This window comes from Trachemys scripta, chromosome 2 (genome assembly GCF_013100865.1).
Source record: "Trachemys scripta elegans isolate TJP31775 chromosome 2, CAS_Tse_1.0, whole genome shotgun sequence".
Lineage (NCBI taxonomy): Eukaryota > Metazoa > Chordata > Testudines > Emydidae > Trachemys > Trachemys scripta.
This window is the reverse complement of record NC_048299.1, coordinates 60,146,225-60,158,977: the sequence shown is the minus strand read 5'-3', so window position 1 is coordinate 60,158,977 and position 12,753 is coordinate 60,146,225. Positions and strand designations below refer to the sequence as shown.

General features: G+C 43.7%; 1 protein-coding gene across 1 annotated transcript in view; it reads right to left on the bottom strand.

Annotated features, from left to right (window-relative positions):
• The window catches only part of SNX10 (sorting nexin 10), a 55,410-nt gene that overhangs the window by 23,501 nt on the left and 19,156 nt on the right, over positions 1-12,753 (bottom strand). Inside the window, exon 2 of the mRNA XM_034760673.1 lies at positions 9,941-9,990. Coding sequence (XP_034616564.1) covers positions 9,941-9,964 — 24 coding nt within the window. The 5' untranslated portion in view covers positions 9,965-9,990. The remainder of the gene's footprint in view (positions 1-9,940; positions 9,991-12,753) is intronic.

The window sequence follows — 12,753 nt, the reverse complement described above, 5'->3', positions numbered from 1 at the left end:
TTGTTATGATTAGCCACAAAGGAGAGAATACGTTGTAAAAGGAATTGAAGCAAATGCAATAAATATTCTTAAGGTTTGCTTCTGCTGCCAATTTCATTTGTTGACAATAAAGCATATTGCCCCGCAATAACTGGTAAACCAGGTGCTCTGTACAAAGTTTGAGAGCAAAAGCACTAGGTCTCTGAGAAAGCATATATAACGAAGAATTATGTTGGGTTTTTATACTCATAATCGTAAAATAGGATGTCTGCCATGGAAATAACTATTTTTAAAATAGTAAAAATTACTGTGAAGGATAAAAAAAAAAAACTCTAATTGTTTAGCTATTTACTTTATCTATTCAGTTGTGATTTCAGTCAAACCATTGTAATGAGGGACATATCAGATGATAACCTCATGTTCTAGAGTGCCTGAAACCACAACTGGTACTCATCTGCTTATTCACTAACTCCAGTTCAGTCATTTTCCATGAAGCTCCCTAAAAAAAAGTTCTTCCAATCAGTCTGCCTATTATTAGCAAAACAATGACATAACTTCAAGGATAAAAATGGCTATGTAGCCATCCCAGCACTCCTGTTACTGTTATACTACATGTTCAATTCTTTTTAGTGAGTCTCTCACCTAACAGATCTAATTCATACTTTAAAAATTCAAATGTCTCATATTGCCCTCCAAATTAGCCAATGGAGCTACTTTGACATACACAGTGGAATCTACTATTTCACCACCTCAAACACAACAAAACAATGGGTGAAAAAGGAGAATTTGGTTCCAAAATAATTTGGTCTTGTATTGCATACAGGGTCGAACTATGTTTTAATCATTTTCCAAATTGTGTCAAAGTCCTGGACATAGAATCATAGAAATTTAGGGCTAGAAGAGATCTTGAGAGGTCACCTAGTCCACACCCCCATGCTGAGGTAGACTAAGAATACCTAGACCATCCGTAATAAATGTTTATCTAACCTCTTCTTAAAAACCCCCAGTGATGGGGATTCTACAACCTCCTTCGGTAACCTATTCCAGCACTTAACTGTCCTCATAGTTAGAAAAGTTTTCCTAATACTTAAATTAAATCTCCCTTGCTGCAGATTAGGCTAATTACTTCTTGTCCTATCTTCAGTGGACATGGAGAACAGTTGACTACTATCCTCTTTATCACAGCCCTTAACATATTTGAAGACTGTTATTATGTCCATCTTCACTCTTCTTTTCTGAAGACTAAACACACCAAGTTTTTTAACCTTTCCTCATAGGTCATACCTTTCTAAACCTTTTATCATTTTTGTTGCTCTCCTCTGGACTCTCCAGTTTGTCCATATCTTCCTTAAAGTGTGGTACACAAAACTTGCCACAATACTCCAGCTGAAGCCTCATCAGTGCAGAGCAGAGCAGAACAATTACCTCCACAGTCTTGCAAACAATTCTGCTAGTAGACCCCAGAAGAATATTTGTCTTTTTTGCAACTGCACAACATTGTAGACTCATTCAATTTCTGATCCCCTATGAATCCCAGACCCTTTATGCAATACTACTGCCTAGCCAGTTATACCCCATTTTTGTACTTGTGCATTTGCTTTTTCTTTCCTGATTGTAGTACTTTGCACTTGTTTTTATTCATGTTCATCATGATTTTCAGACCAATTCTCCAATTTCTCAAGATCACTTTGAATTCCAATCCTGTCCTCTAAAGTGCTTGCCACCCCTCCTAGCTTGGTGTCATCCACAAATTTTATAAGTATGCTTTCCGCTCTATTATCTAAATCATTAATGAAAATATTGAATAGTGCCAGACCAAAGAAAGATCTCTTCGGGACCCCTCTGGATACATCCTCCCAGCCAGACAGTGAACCACTGATAAGTACTCTGAGTATGGTCTTCCAACCAGTTGCGCACTCACCTTATAGTAATTACATCTGACCATATTTCCCTAGTTTGCTTATGAGAATGTTATGTGGGACCGTATCAAAAACCTTACTACAATCAAGATGTATCATATTTACTGCTTCCCCCATCAAGTAGGCCAGTAACCCTGTCAAAGAAGAAAATTAGTTTGGTTTGGCATGATTTGTTCTTGACGAATCAATGTTGGCCTATTATTCTCTAGGTGCTCACAAACTTATTTTTATAATTTGTTCCAGTATCTTTCTGTTAGGCTGCATGACCTATAATTCCCTGGTCCTCTTTGTTTCCCTTTTTCAGGGCAGAATCATAGAATATCAGGGTTGGAAGGGACTTCAGGAGGTCATCTAGTCCAACCCCCTGCTCAAAGCAGGACCAATCCCCAGACAGATTTTTTTTGCCCCAGATCCCTAACTGGTTCCCTCAAGGATTGAGCTCACAACCCTGGGGTTTAGGAAGCCAATGCTCAAACCACCGAGCTATCCCTCCTCCCCTAAATCTATTGTGACAGACTGTACCCCTGTATTCACCCCTTGCACACTATTGTAAGTCTTTGTTCAAGGTATGCCTTCTGAGGTATCATTTGAAAATTTACAATTTTGGTCATTATGGTCAATAATGCTGGTCATTATTGTCCTGATAAAATGTGTGTGACAATACTGTTTAATGTAAAATTATAAGATTCCATTGTATGGTGTTACTAACACATGTTCCAAGTCTGGGCAGCAGCCAAACCAGTTCCTCAGAGACAAAGGGTAAGCTGGCACCTCAACCGGGTGTAAACAAGGCCAATGGGCCATTACTTGCTAAATGGTCTTTCTTTGGCAGGAAACAGGGCATGGGCAAAAAAATCTACATCTTAGCAAAGAAACAGTAGGGGGTTCCCATCCACACAGACTGCCTGTTACCATGCTCCCAGCTGGAGATGCTTCTCAAAGCGAGGAGAGGACTATAGAAAGAAAGGGGAGATACCCCAAAAGTACCCTCTCTCTCGCTCTCTTCCCCAGAACCTGAAGGACAAAGGAAGCAGCACTGGATGGGGGAGGGGTCCTGACCTAAGAGTTTGGCCTCTAATCTACCAAAGCATGTGGTGAGAAAACAAACTATGTTAAATTCAAAGCAAGGTTAAATTAGGCACCAGTTGTGTTTTATTTTTATTTTGCTTGTAACCATTTCTGACTTCTATGCCTCATTACTTGTGCTCACTTAAAATCTCTCTCTCTCTCCCCGTAGTTAAACTTATTTTATTGTTTTATCTAATCCAGTGTGTTTGAATTGAAGTGTCTGGGAAACTCCATTTCTATTAATTAAATAACAAACTTTTTATAAGCTTTTACTGCTCAGGGGAGGGCAGGGCAGTCCAGGACACACATTTCTGAGGGGAAATCTAAGACTGGGAGTGTGTTGGGGTCACCGTGCAGTATAAACAAAGCAGGTAAGAGCCAATGTGTGGCTCGCTGCAGCACACACACACACACACACAGCTGGGAGTGACTTACATGCTGGAGGCTATTTGTGAGCAGTCCAGACTGGAGGCTACAGCAGCAAAGCAGTGTAAAGGGCACCCCAGGTTAGAGGGCAGGGGAACACAGCTACTCATTAGTCTGGATTGTACCCTGGGTACGTCACAGCTATGTTTGTTCTTCTCCAGTCCTTGGGACCTTAACCATCCTCCAGGAGTTCTCAAAGGTAATTAATGGTTCCAAGATTGCTTCAGCTAGGTCTTTAAGTACCCTAGGGTGAATTTCATAGATTCCAAGGCCAAAAGGGACTATCGTGATCATCTAGACTGAACTCCTGTACAACAGTCCATAAAACCGCCCCAAAATTATTCCTGGAACATATATTTTAGAAAAACTTCCCATTTTAATTTTTAAATTTCCAGTAATGGAGAATCCACCACAATCCTCAGTAAATTGTTCCATTGTTGTTGGTTTTTACTTTCACCATTAAAAATGTACACCTTATTCCCAGTCTGAATTTGTCTAGCTTGAACTTCCAGCCACTGGATGATCATGTTATACCTTTCTCTGATAGACTGAAGAGCCCATTATCAAATATTTGTTCCCCATGTAGGTACTTACGCACTAATCAAGTCACCCCTTAACCTTCTCTTTGTTAAGCTAAATAAATTGAGTTCCTTCAGTCTATCACTATAGGGCATTGTTTCTAATCCTTTATTCATTCTCGTGGCTCTTCTCCAAACCCTCTACAATTTATCAACATCCTGCTTGAATTGCGGGCACCAGAACTGGACACAATATTCCAGCAGTGCTCGCACCAGTGTCAAATACAGAGGTAAAATAATCTCTCTACTCCTACTCAAGATTCCCCTGTTTATGTATCCTAGGATCACATATTAGCTCTTTTGGCCATAAATTCACACTAGGAGCTCATGTCCAGCTCATTATCCACCATGACCCCCAACTCATCAGATCCTGCCCACCTGAATACATCTAACTTATCTAAATATTCTTTAACCTGTTCTTTCCCTATTCTGGCTTGTGTTCCTTCCACATTGTTGTTAGTATTAATTGTGTAAGCATCTATCACCATTAACCTTTTTAGTGAAGACTGAAGCAAAATAAGCATTAAACTCCTCAGCCTTCTTAGTCATCTGTTATTAGCTCCACTAAGTGGACCTACACTCTTCTCCATCTTTCTCTCACTCCTAATTATAAAAACCTTTTCTTGGGTGCACCTCATTTTGTCCTTACATGCTTGTGCTATTCTTTTGTACTCTTCCTTAGAAATTTGTTCCTGTTTCCACTCTTTGTAAGATGCCTTTTTGATTTTGAGGTAATTAAAGAGCTCTTGTGGAAGCCATATTAGCTTCTTATTATTCTTCCTATCTTTCCTTCGCATCAGGATAGTTTGTTGTTCTGCCTGTAATATTGTCCCTTCGAGGAACTGCCGAAGCTCTCCTGAACTACTTTTTCCCTTAGTTGTTCTTCCCATGGGACCTTACCTACCAGTTGTCTGAGTTTGTTAAAGTATGCTTTTTTTTTTTTTTTTTAAGTCCATTGTCCTTATGCAGATGTGCCGACTTTCCAATGTGCTGGGGCGTGTTTGACAAACCCCAGCTCGGCCCCAGGCCCCAGCCCCACATTACCTCTTCCCGCCCTGTTCTGCCTCCTCCCCCAAGTAAACCATGCTCTCACTCCTCCCCCACTCCCTCCCAGTGCCTCCTGCGTGCTGTGAAACAGCTGATCGCAGCGGGCAAGAGGCACTGGGAGGGAGGGTGGAGGTACTAATCGGCAGGGGCCACCAATGGATGGGAGGTAATAGGAGACTGCTGGCGAGTGCTCAGCACCCACCATTTTTTCCCCGGGGGGTGCTCCAGTCCCAGGGCACCCACAGAGTTGGTGCCTTTGTCCTTATGCTCTCATTTCTTCCTTGCCTTAGAATCTTGAGCTCAATCATTTCATGACCATTTTCACTCATTTTGCCTTCCACCTTCAGAGTTTCAAATAATTCCTCTCTGTTGGTCATAATCAATGATTGCCTCAATTGTTACTTCCTCCATCTTCTGAAACAAGAAATTGTCCCCAGCTGTGATGGAGTTGTGCGCTCTACACTCACCCTGAAGGGATTAACATAGGCCAGAGGGTGCAATTAACCTAATAGGCTGCAAACCATGAAACATTTAAGATGAGAGGAGAGCCCTAATTAACAGATGCTCACCTGTGCAGGGGCTTCTATAAGACCAGGGAGCTGGTAGCCAAAGCTGTCCCTTGGGTACAGAGAATGAGGGCTACCACTCCAGGCCCACGCTTTGAGGAGCCCTGCGCTTTAATGTGCATGTGTCATGCGGGGGGCACTAGGCCGGCCCAGAGGGTGGGTGCTTGGGGGGCCAGATCAGCCCAGGGGGTGGGGTTAGTGGTCCAGGCCAGCTGGGAGGTTAGCGGGGGGCCTGGCACCGGCAGCGGGGGTCGGGCCTGCACCCCCCAGCACACTGTATTTCTTTTTCTTGCTTGGCATTGCGGGGCTTGGGCTCAGTCTCCAGCAGCAGCAGCAGCGACCCCAGCCTGGCCCCGCTGCCTCCTGGCATCACTGGCCGCCAGCATCCTAGTGCCGCCAGAACACACCAGCACCAGGCTGACCCCATCCATTGCCCTTCTGCCCTGGACCCCTTCCTTTTCCGGGACCCCCCAGCACAGGGGGCCCTTTCGCCCCTAGCACAGGTGCCACCCTGTGACTCTCGATCATCCCTCGCCCCCCAGCACTGGTGTCCCCTCCCCACACCAGATTTAACCTGTATAAAAAATGTTAAGTGGAGCCCATACAGGCTGATTTGTCCTGAGCCCCGCACCCCCCTAGGGACGGCCCAGCTGGCAGCAGAAAGGGCACTGCAGGGAGGAGAGCTGCAATCACTTTCCCTGGGACAAGGAAGAGAAAAAGAGGAAGAGTTTGCCTAGCAGACCAGAGAGAGGGGTTTAGTTAGTAGAGCAGACAATGCAAGCTTAGGATAGCCTAGGTAGAAACTAGTCCAGGGGTGTGACAGGAAGGTTCATGCTAGTACTGACCTTAGCTGCTGGAGACAGGGCCCCTGGGCTGGAACCCAGTATAGGGGATGAGCCTGAGTTCCCTACCAACCACTGAGTGAGTGGCACAATATGGGCAATGAATTTGACAATTGTCTAGGATCGTTCATTCTAGTCACTGCAGGAGCGGCTCAGCTAAGGCAATGGAGTTAAGGACTGCCTGGGGTGGTGTGGAAGACTGACCATACCCCAGACGGGGAGGACTGTTTTGACTTGGCTGGAGGGCTAAGCCCCGAAGATAAGGCATAGCAGCTCCTGAGTAGCAAGAGAGAGGGCACAGAGCAAGAGCCTGAGATGACGGGCTGAACAATTGCAAGAAGAGGCTCTCAGGCTGGCAGAGCTACTCCCCAGACATGACCAGAAGGAGGTGCTCCAGTGATGAGTAGAGGTTCCCATGACACCAACACATTCCAAGAACTCACTGGACGTTTTGAGTTTCGCTGTATTACTTTTCCAGCACATATCTGGGTAGTTAAAGTCCCCCATTATCACTAAGTCTTGTGTTTTGGATATCTGTTATTCTAGAAAAGGCTCATCCACCTCCTTCTCCTGGTGTGGTGGTCTATAGCAGACTCCTACCATTATATCACCCTTGTTTTCCCCCTCCCTTATATCTTCACCCAGAGACTTTCAACTGGTTTGACTTTCACCTCTTTCTGAACCTCAGAACAAGTGTATATATTCTTCATGTACAAAGCCTCCTCCCTTTTTTCTCCTACATGTCCTTCCTGAGCAAGCCATACCCCTTTATATCAATATTCCAGGCATGAGATTTATCGCTCTTCAAACATAGCTTCCCAATTTGGTTCTAGGCCAATGCAGGTGGAGCGTAAGGGCTGCCAGCACAGCAAAGATTATCATTTCCGGGGATTCTTTTATAACACAATAGTCCCTTAATCACGAGAAAACAGTTTTGTCTTGGCTACGTCAAGCAAAATGCCAGCGCACCCATCCCAGCAGCAAATTACAAGTGCCCCAGACCAGTTCAGTGGCACAGCGTTGGAAATGGAGCCAAGACTCCACCCAATCCCCACCTACCTGCTCTGAGTGCAGGGAGCAGCAGGCATGAGCACTGGCTTACTCTTGTGTGCCTGGATCCAAGACCTGGGGGAGTCCAGATTCTTACTCTTCAATCACCCCGTGTGAGCTCCTAGTTCAAGTCACTAGCCATTAGCGAGAACATGCAATTTGGAGTGCTCATCAGCTTAAAAGGGAAATATTTCATTAATATACCACTAAAACTAAACTCCTTAGGCAAGCCACTCAACAGAAAAAAATACCAGCATGGTACTTCATGGCATGAGCCACAGTAATGGAAGTAATATAAATCTCAAAGGAATCCTACAACAAAACTGCCTGCTAAGTTTATTTTTCAGCTATAGCAACTCAACTTTCACACGGTTTGTGTTTTTGTTCTGTCTCATTAAACAGAAACGTTGATTTAGTTTGGGACAATAGATTAGTTGTCATTCAAACCCATAACCATAGATATATATTTTAATTGTAAATTAAAGCTGTGTTCATGAATGAATCTATGAATTCATTTTAATGTCTAATAAATAAAAAAACACCTATATGTAGGGGTCTATCACATTCATGACTATGGAAATTATGTAATGGACTGTAAAATCTGGTCTTTTGGGTACTCTTACACAAAAAAGTAGGGTAAAAGTATACAGAAGTACACAGCATTTCTCAAAGTGGGGATCCTGACCCAAAAGTGGGTCCCAAGCCTATTATGGGGAGCGGGGGCAGGGGAGGGTGTCACAGTACAACCAACCTTACTTCCACACTGCCTTCAGAGCATAGCAGCTGCTGGCCAGGTGCCCAGCTCTGAAGGCAACATCACCTTCAGCAGCAGCAGAGAAGGGGGGCAATACTATACCATGCCACCTTTACTTCTGTGCTGCTACTGGCAGCAGCATTGCCTTCAGAGCCGGGCAGCTGGAGAGTGGTGGCTGCTGGCTGGGCACCCGGGAGTGTAAATTATTACAGACACACAGAAGAGGGGCACAAACAAATAAGTATGAGAACCACTGCCTTCGAACAGTTTCCCTGTGTACCTCTAGCTATAGGAGTTCCTGGACAGCCTCCCACCTTTTGTTCCCAAAGATCTGGATGCCCTTCAGTTCAAACCCCTTCCATTTCAAAAGGGTTTGCAGGGTTTTTTTCTTCAGTCAAGTGGGGAAAACTCCATTCTATCTTATTTTTTGAAGACTGAGGTTTTCTTTTCAGCTTTAAGCTGTTCCCATTTGCTTTGATGGTTCCTCATTGTTTTTTCCTGGTCTAACATTAGCTAGGTGCTTGAAGCCCGTTGTAACTTCTTGGGGAAGTTGCCCCTCTCCAACTGATTACTTTACTGCCCTGTTATGAGGTGATGCTGAAGAAGTTGCACCACAGTTGCAATTATGATTTTCTTCATTATATACATACACGCACACATAAATACATGCATACACACATATACACACACTCCACCATAACCAGTATACACATCTCATCAGGACTATTAAGCTCAGTGCATTACAACTTTTCATAAAAGAGCTTACTCAATATACTCTGACTGTTAAATATTACAGTATGCAAATATGCATCCGAAGAAGTGGGCTGTAGTCCACGAAAGCTTATGCTCTAATAAATTTGTTAGTCTCTAAGGTGCCACAAGTACTCCTGTTCAGTATGCAAATAGTTGTTTTAACTGCTTATTTGAAGTGGGGGTTAAAACTTAATTTTTTAACCTTGAGGTGCCTGGACTTTCACAAATGTATCCCCCTCTTCCTCCACTACCATAGATCCTTTTTCTATCATCAGTTTTCCATTGCTCACCCAGCTCTAATGCAGTGGTCACCAAATTGTGGGACATGCCCCCCTAGAGGGTCACAGAGGAATGTTCCAGGGGCCATGTGGTGGGGCCCAGGCAAGCCCCCAAAAGGGGTGGGGAGGGAGCACCGCGCTTCCATCCCTGCTCCATCCCAGCCTCACTCCTCCCCCAACCCCATTCAGCCCCCAGTCCTGCTCCGCCTCCAGGCCCAGGACAGCCCCCCGGGGGCTGAGAAGGGAGCGCCATGCCCCCAACCCAGCTTTTCCACCACCCTCATACAGCCCCCAGTCCTGCTCTGCCTCTGGCCAAGCTCTGCCTTCAGGCCAGATCCACCCCCTGTCCCACTCCATCCCCAAACCAGCTCTGCCTTCATTCCCTCTCTGCCCCAGACCAGCTCCACCTCTAGCCCCAGCTTCTCCCCCATCCCCAGCTCTACTGCTGAGAAAGCCGTGGCTGTGCAGTAATGGAGGGGGGGACACAGACAGATTCCGCTGATGGTGGGGCGGAGGAGGGGCATGGAAAAGTTTGCACACCACTGCTCTAACGGTTACCCAACAAGTTAGCTTGCCCCTATGATCTTCCAAGCTCCGGTCTACAGGGCTTTGTAAAGTAAAATTCTATCAATACTCACCATAAAACTTGGCATTTATTTATTACCGTTAAAGTCACTTACCTGTTTTTCGTGTTTTGGTGTCATCCTCAAAACAGAAGATAAAAATCCACCTGTAAAACAAAATGGGCAGACTAGTTAGCCCTTAACTTACTGTAAAATAGGCCTATGTAATCCTTCTGCCACAAGAGAATGGGCCAGCCCAGGTTCAATATAATATGGTGCCTAGGGTTAAGCTAGGGTGTCTCTGGGAGAACAAACAACAAGTGGCTTGAACCCCTACCTAAAACTTTACACTTCAGATGGAAAATGTCAACAAATGGAGTGGAGACACAGTGCAAGTTTCCTAATGGGCATTTCCCTGACATGCAGGAGTCCTTTGTGGACATAGAGGTGGAGTAGGTGCTGCCTCTGCCTTTCTCCCTGCAGCCTCTGCACAGTCCTGTGTGCCTGGGTTGGGGGAGTGGCGGACGCGATACACCCCATCTATCTCCAGCTACAGATGGTCCTTTGAGGAACTACAGCAAAAACTGGAGTCTAAACTGTACCCCGGGAGCGGGGGCCAAGCAGAAACTCGAGGAGCTGCAAATGGCTTCCTGACACTCTCCTCTGCTGTGTCCAGCATGATCTGGATTAAGCAGAGTACCCGACTCATTAACTTTCTTTGCACAATAATTTATAAGCATTCATCTGCTCTGAAACAGGAACTGGAAAAGCATTTGCAAAATGTATTGTGATATCTTATGTCGTAACTGCCTACAGCCTTACTTGGTGAATCACATAATATGCTCAGTCCAATTATACCAGAATGTTACTAAGAGCTTGTCCACACTACAGCTGGAACCATGCCAGCAAGAACCATGACATAGGGTTGTTACTATCTGGGTTCCAGCACAGCTTCCCTAAGGAGTGTGGAAAGGGGTCCTTCCCTCCCCACCTGCCCCCCAGCCACAGTATAAAATCACTAGAGAAACGTATGAGACAGATGAAATATTAATAAATACTGTGCAAAACAAGTAGTATGAATAGTAACGTAGGACTTTCGTGTGAGAAGCAGGGATTGTAAAACTGTGCTATAAATTACATAATCCATAGGCATTCCTCATGATTCATAAGGTCATACCTATAGGCATAATATGGATCATAAAGAAGCACACCTGCACTCAATTCATATAGGACTATTTTTGGAATCATATTACATTAGGGAATAAGACAAAGGACATCTGCATTAGGATTCATATAGGGATTTTTTCATAAATATGTATTAAAACATGCTATAGATAACTAGTCTGGAACATGATTGTAAAGAAAAATCTTCCCATGTTATGAGTGACCTGCTAGCATACGTTGGCTTTAGGTGTGGGTAAATTTCATGGAGTCAGAGTTGTATTGTGTTTGTGTGTGGGTTTTTAAAGTTATTTTATAAAATTAGTGAATGTGTTCAGGATAGATGAATACCCCAGAAAAGCTAGACTAGGTTGTATGCAGTTTATATAGATCCACACACACCCCTATGTGGAAGTGGTGCCCATGTCCAAAATTAAGTTATCATGCATATGGCTCTACAATGTTGCATGCACCTCTGACCATTTCACCTACATTCTACCGACTAACCTAGTCTCTTCCAGGAATACATTGCAAATCTCTGAACAGCTTCAAAACAACTTTTTCTCTCCCAGATCTACCTGAGAGAGTGCTATTTCTCCTTCAGGATTACCAAGGGCCCAGAATGGACAATATTTATCTGTGCACAAGTGAAAGGTTTAAGGTTCAATTTCACATCCTTAAAGAGCAAAAACAGGAGCTTATACCATTAAAAAGGGTAGACTACCATGCCATTGGTAGCTTCCCAATGATATGGGCAGCACTTGCTTCTCGCTCTGGAATCTCCTGAGCTATCAAACTTTCCAGTCATTGCACGTTCTATCTAGAAAATATACTCCTAGTAATTTTTAGAGGAGTCTTACATGTTTATGAAATTGAACCTTATACATATGGAAACTGGAACCAAAATAGCTACATTGTACCTAATTCACACCTCTAATTATTTAGGTGCAAGTCTGTGTGTGGACACTCTTAGGTCCCGATCCTACTTACACACATACTTAACTTTACTACAATGAGTAGTTCCATTGATTTCAATGCAACTACTCATAGTAGCAAATTTAAGTATATATGCAAGTCATTTTGGGGTCAGAGCCTTATTTTGGAATAAGAGTGTCCAGACTCAAGCCTTCACTGAAATAACTAAAAAGTGAATTGCAACAAATTTAGTTATTTCAGTTCCAGTTTCCATGTAAATAAGGCCTTAGTTTTATTTTCCCTGCCCCTGAAAGTCCCCTACTGTTGAATTCACAGCAGAGAGATACAAAAATGTATTCCCAATATATTTTAAAAACTGCTACAACATTTCAAAAATACTTTTTCTGCAACATATAGCATATATGTAGTATATGATGGTATTGTTTGGCATAAAGGTTTTATTAACATGCCTGTGGGAGGAAATGATTAGCATATTGTGTTTTGCCACTCTGAAGGAGAAAGTTGTCCCTCAAAGCAGACATAAGATAACATGTCCAAACCAGTTTGGAGGAAAAATTATTTTATTACATCATTAAGATGAGGTGACCCGTTGTTTACGATGAGAACTAAGGCTGGTCAAAATTTTTCCAAAAATAAGGGTGGCAGTGGGGAATTTTGTGAAAGTGTTTACTATATATTTCCCCCTGGTTTTCAAGCTGCTCTATTTGTGAAGTCAGTAGGTTCTATTCTATAGGTCCTTAAACCACCTGTGATGATGTATGATTGAAATATAACCATTTGTCCCATTAACACTGCCACTGTTAGACAAGTTTCAGAGTAGCAGCCGTGTTAGT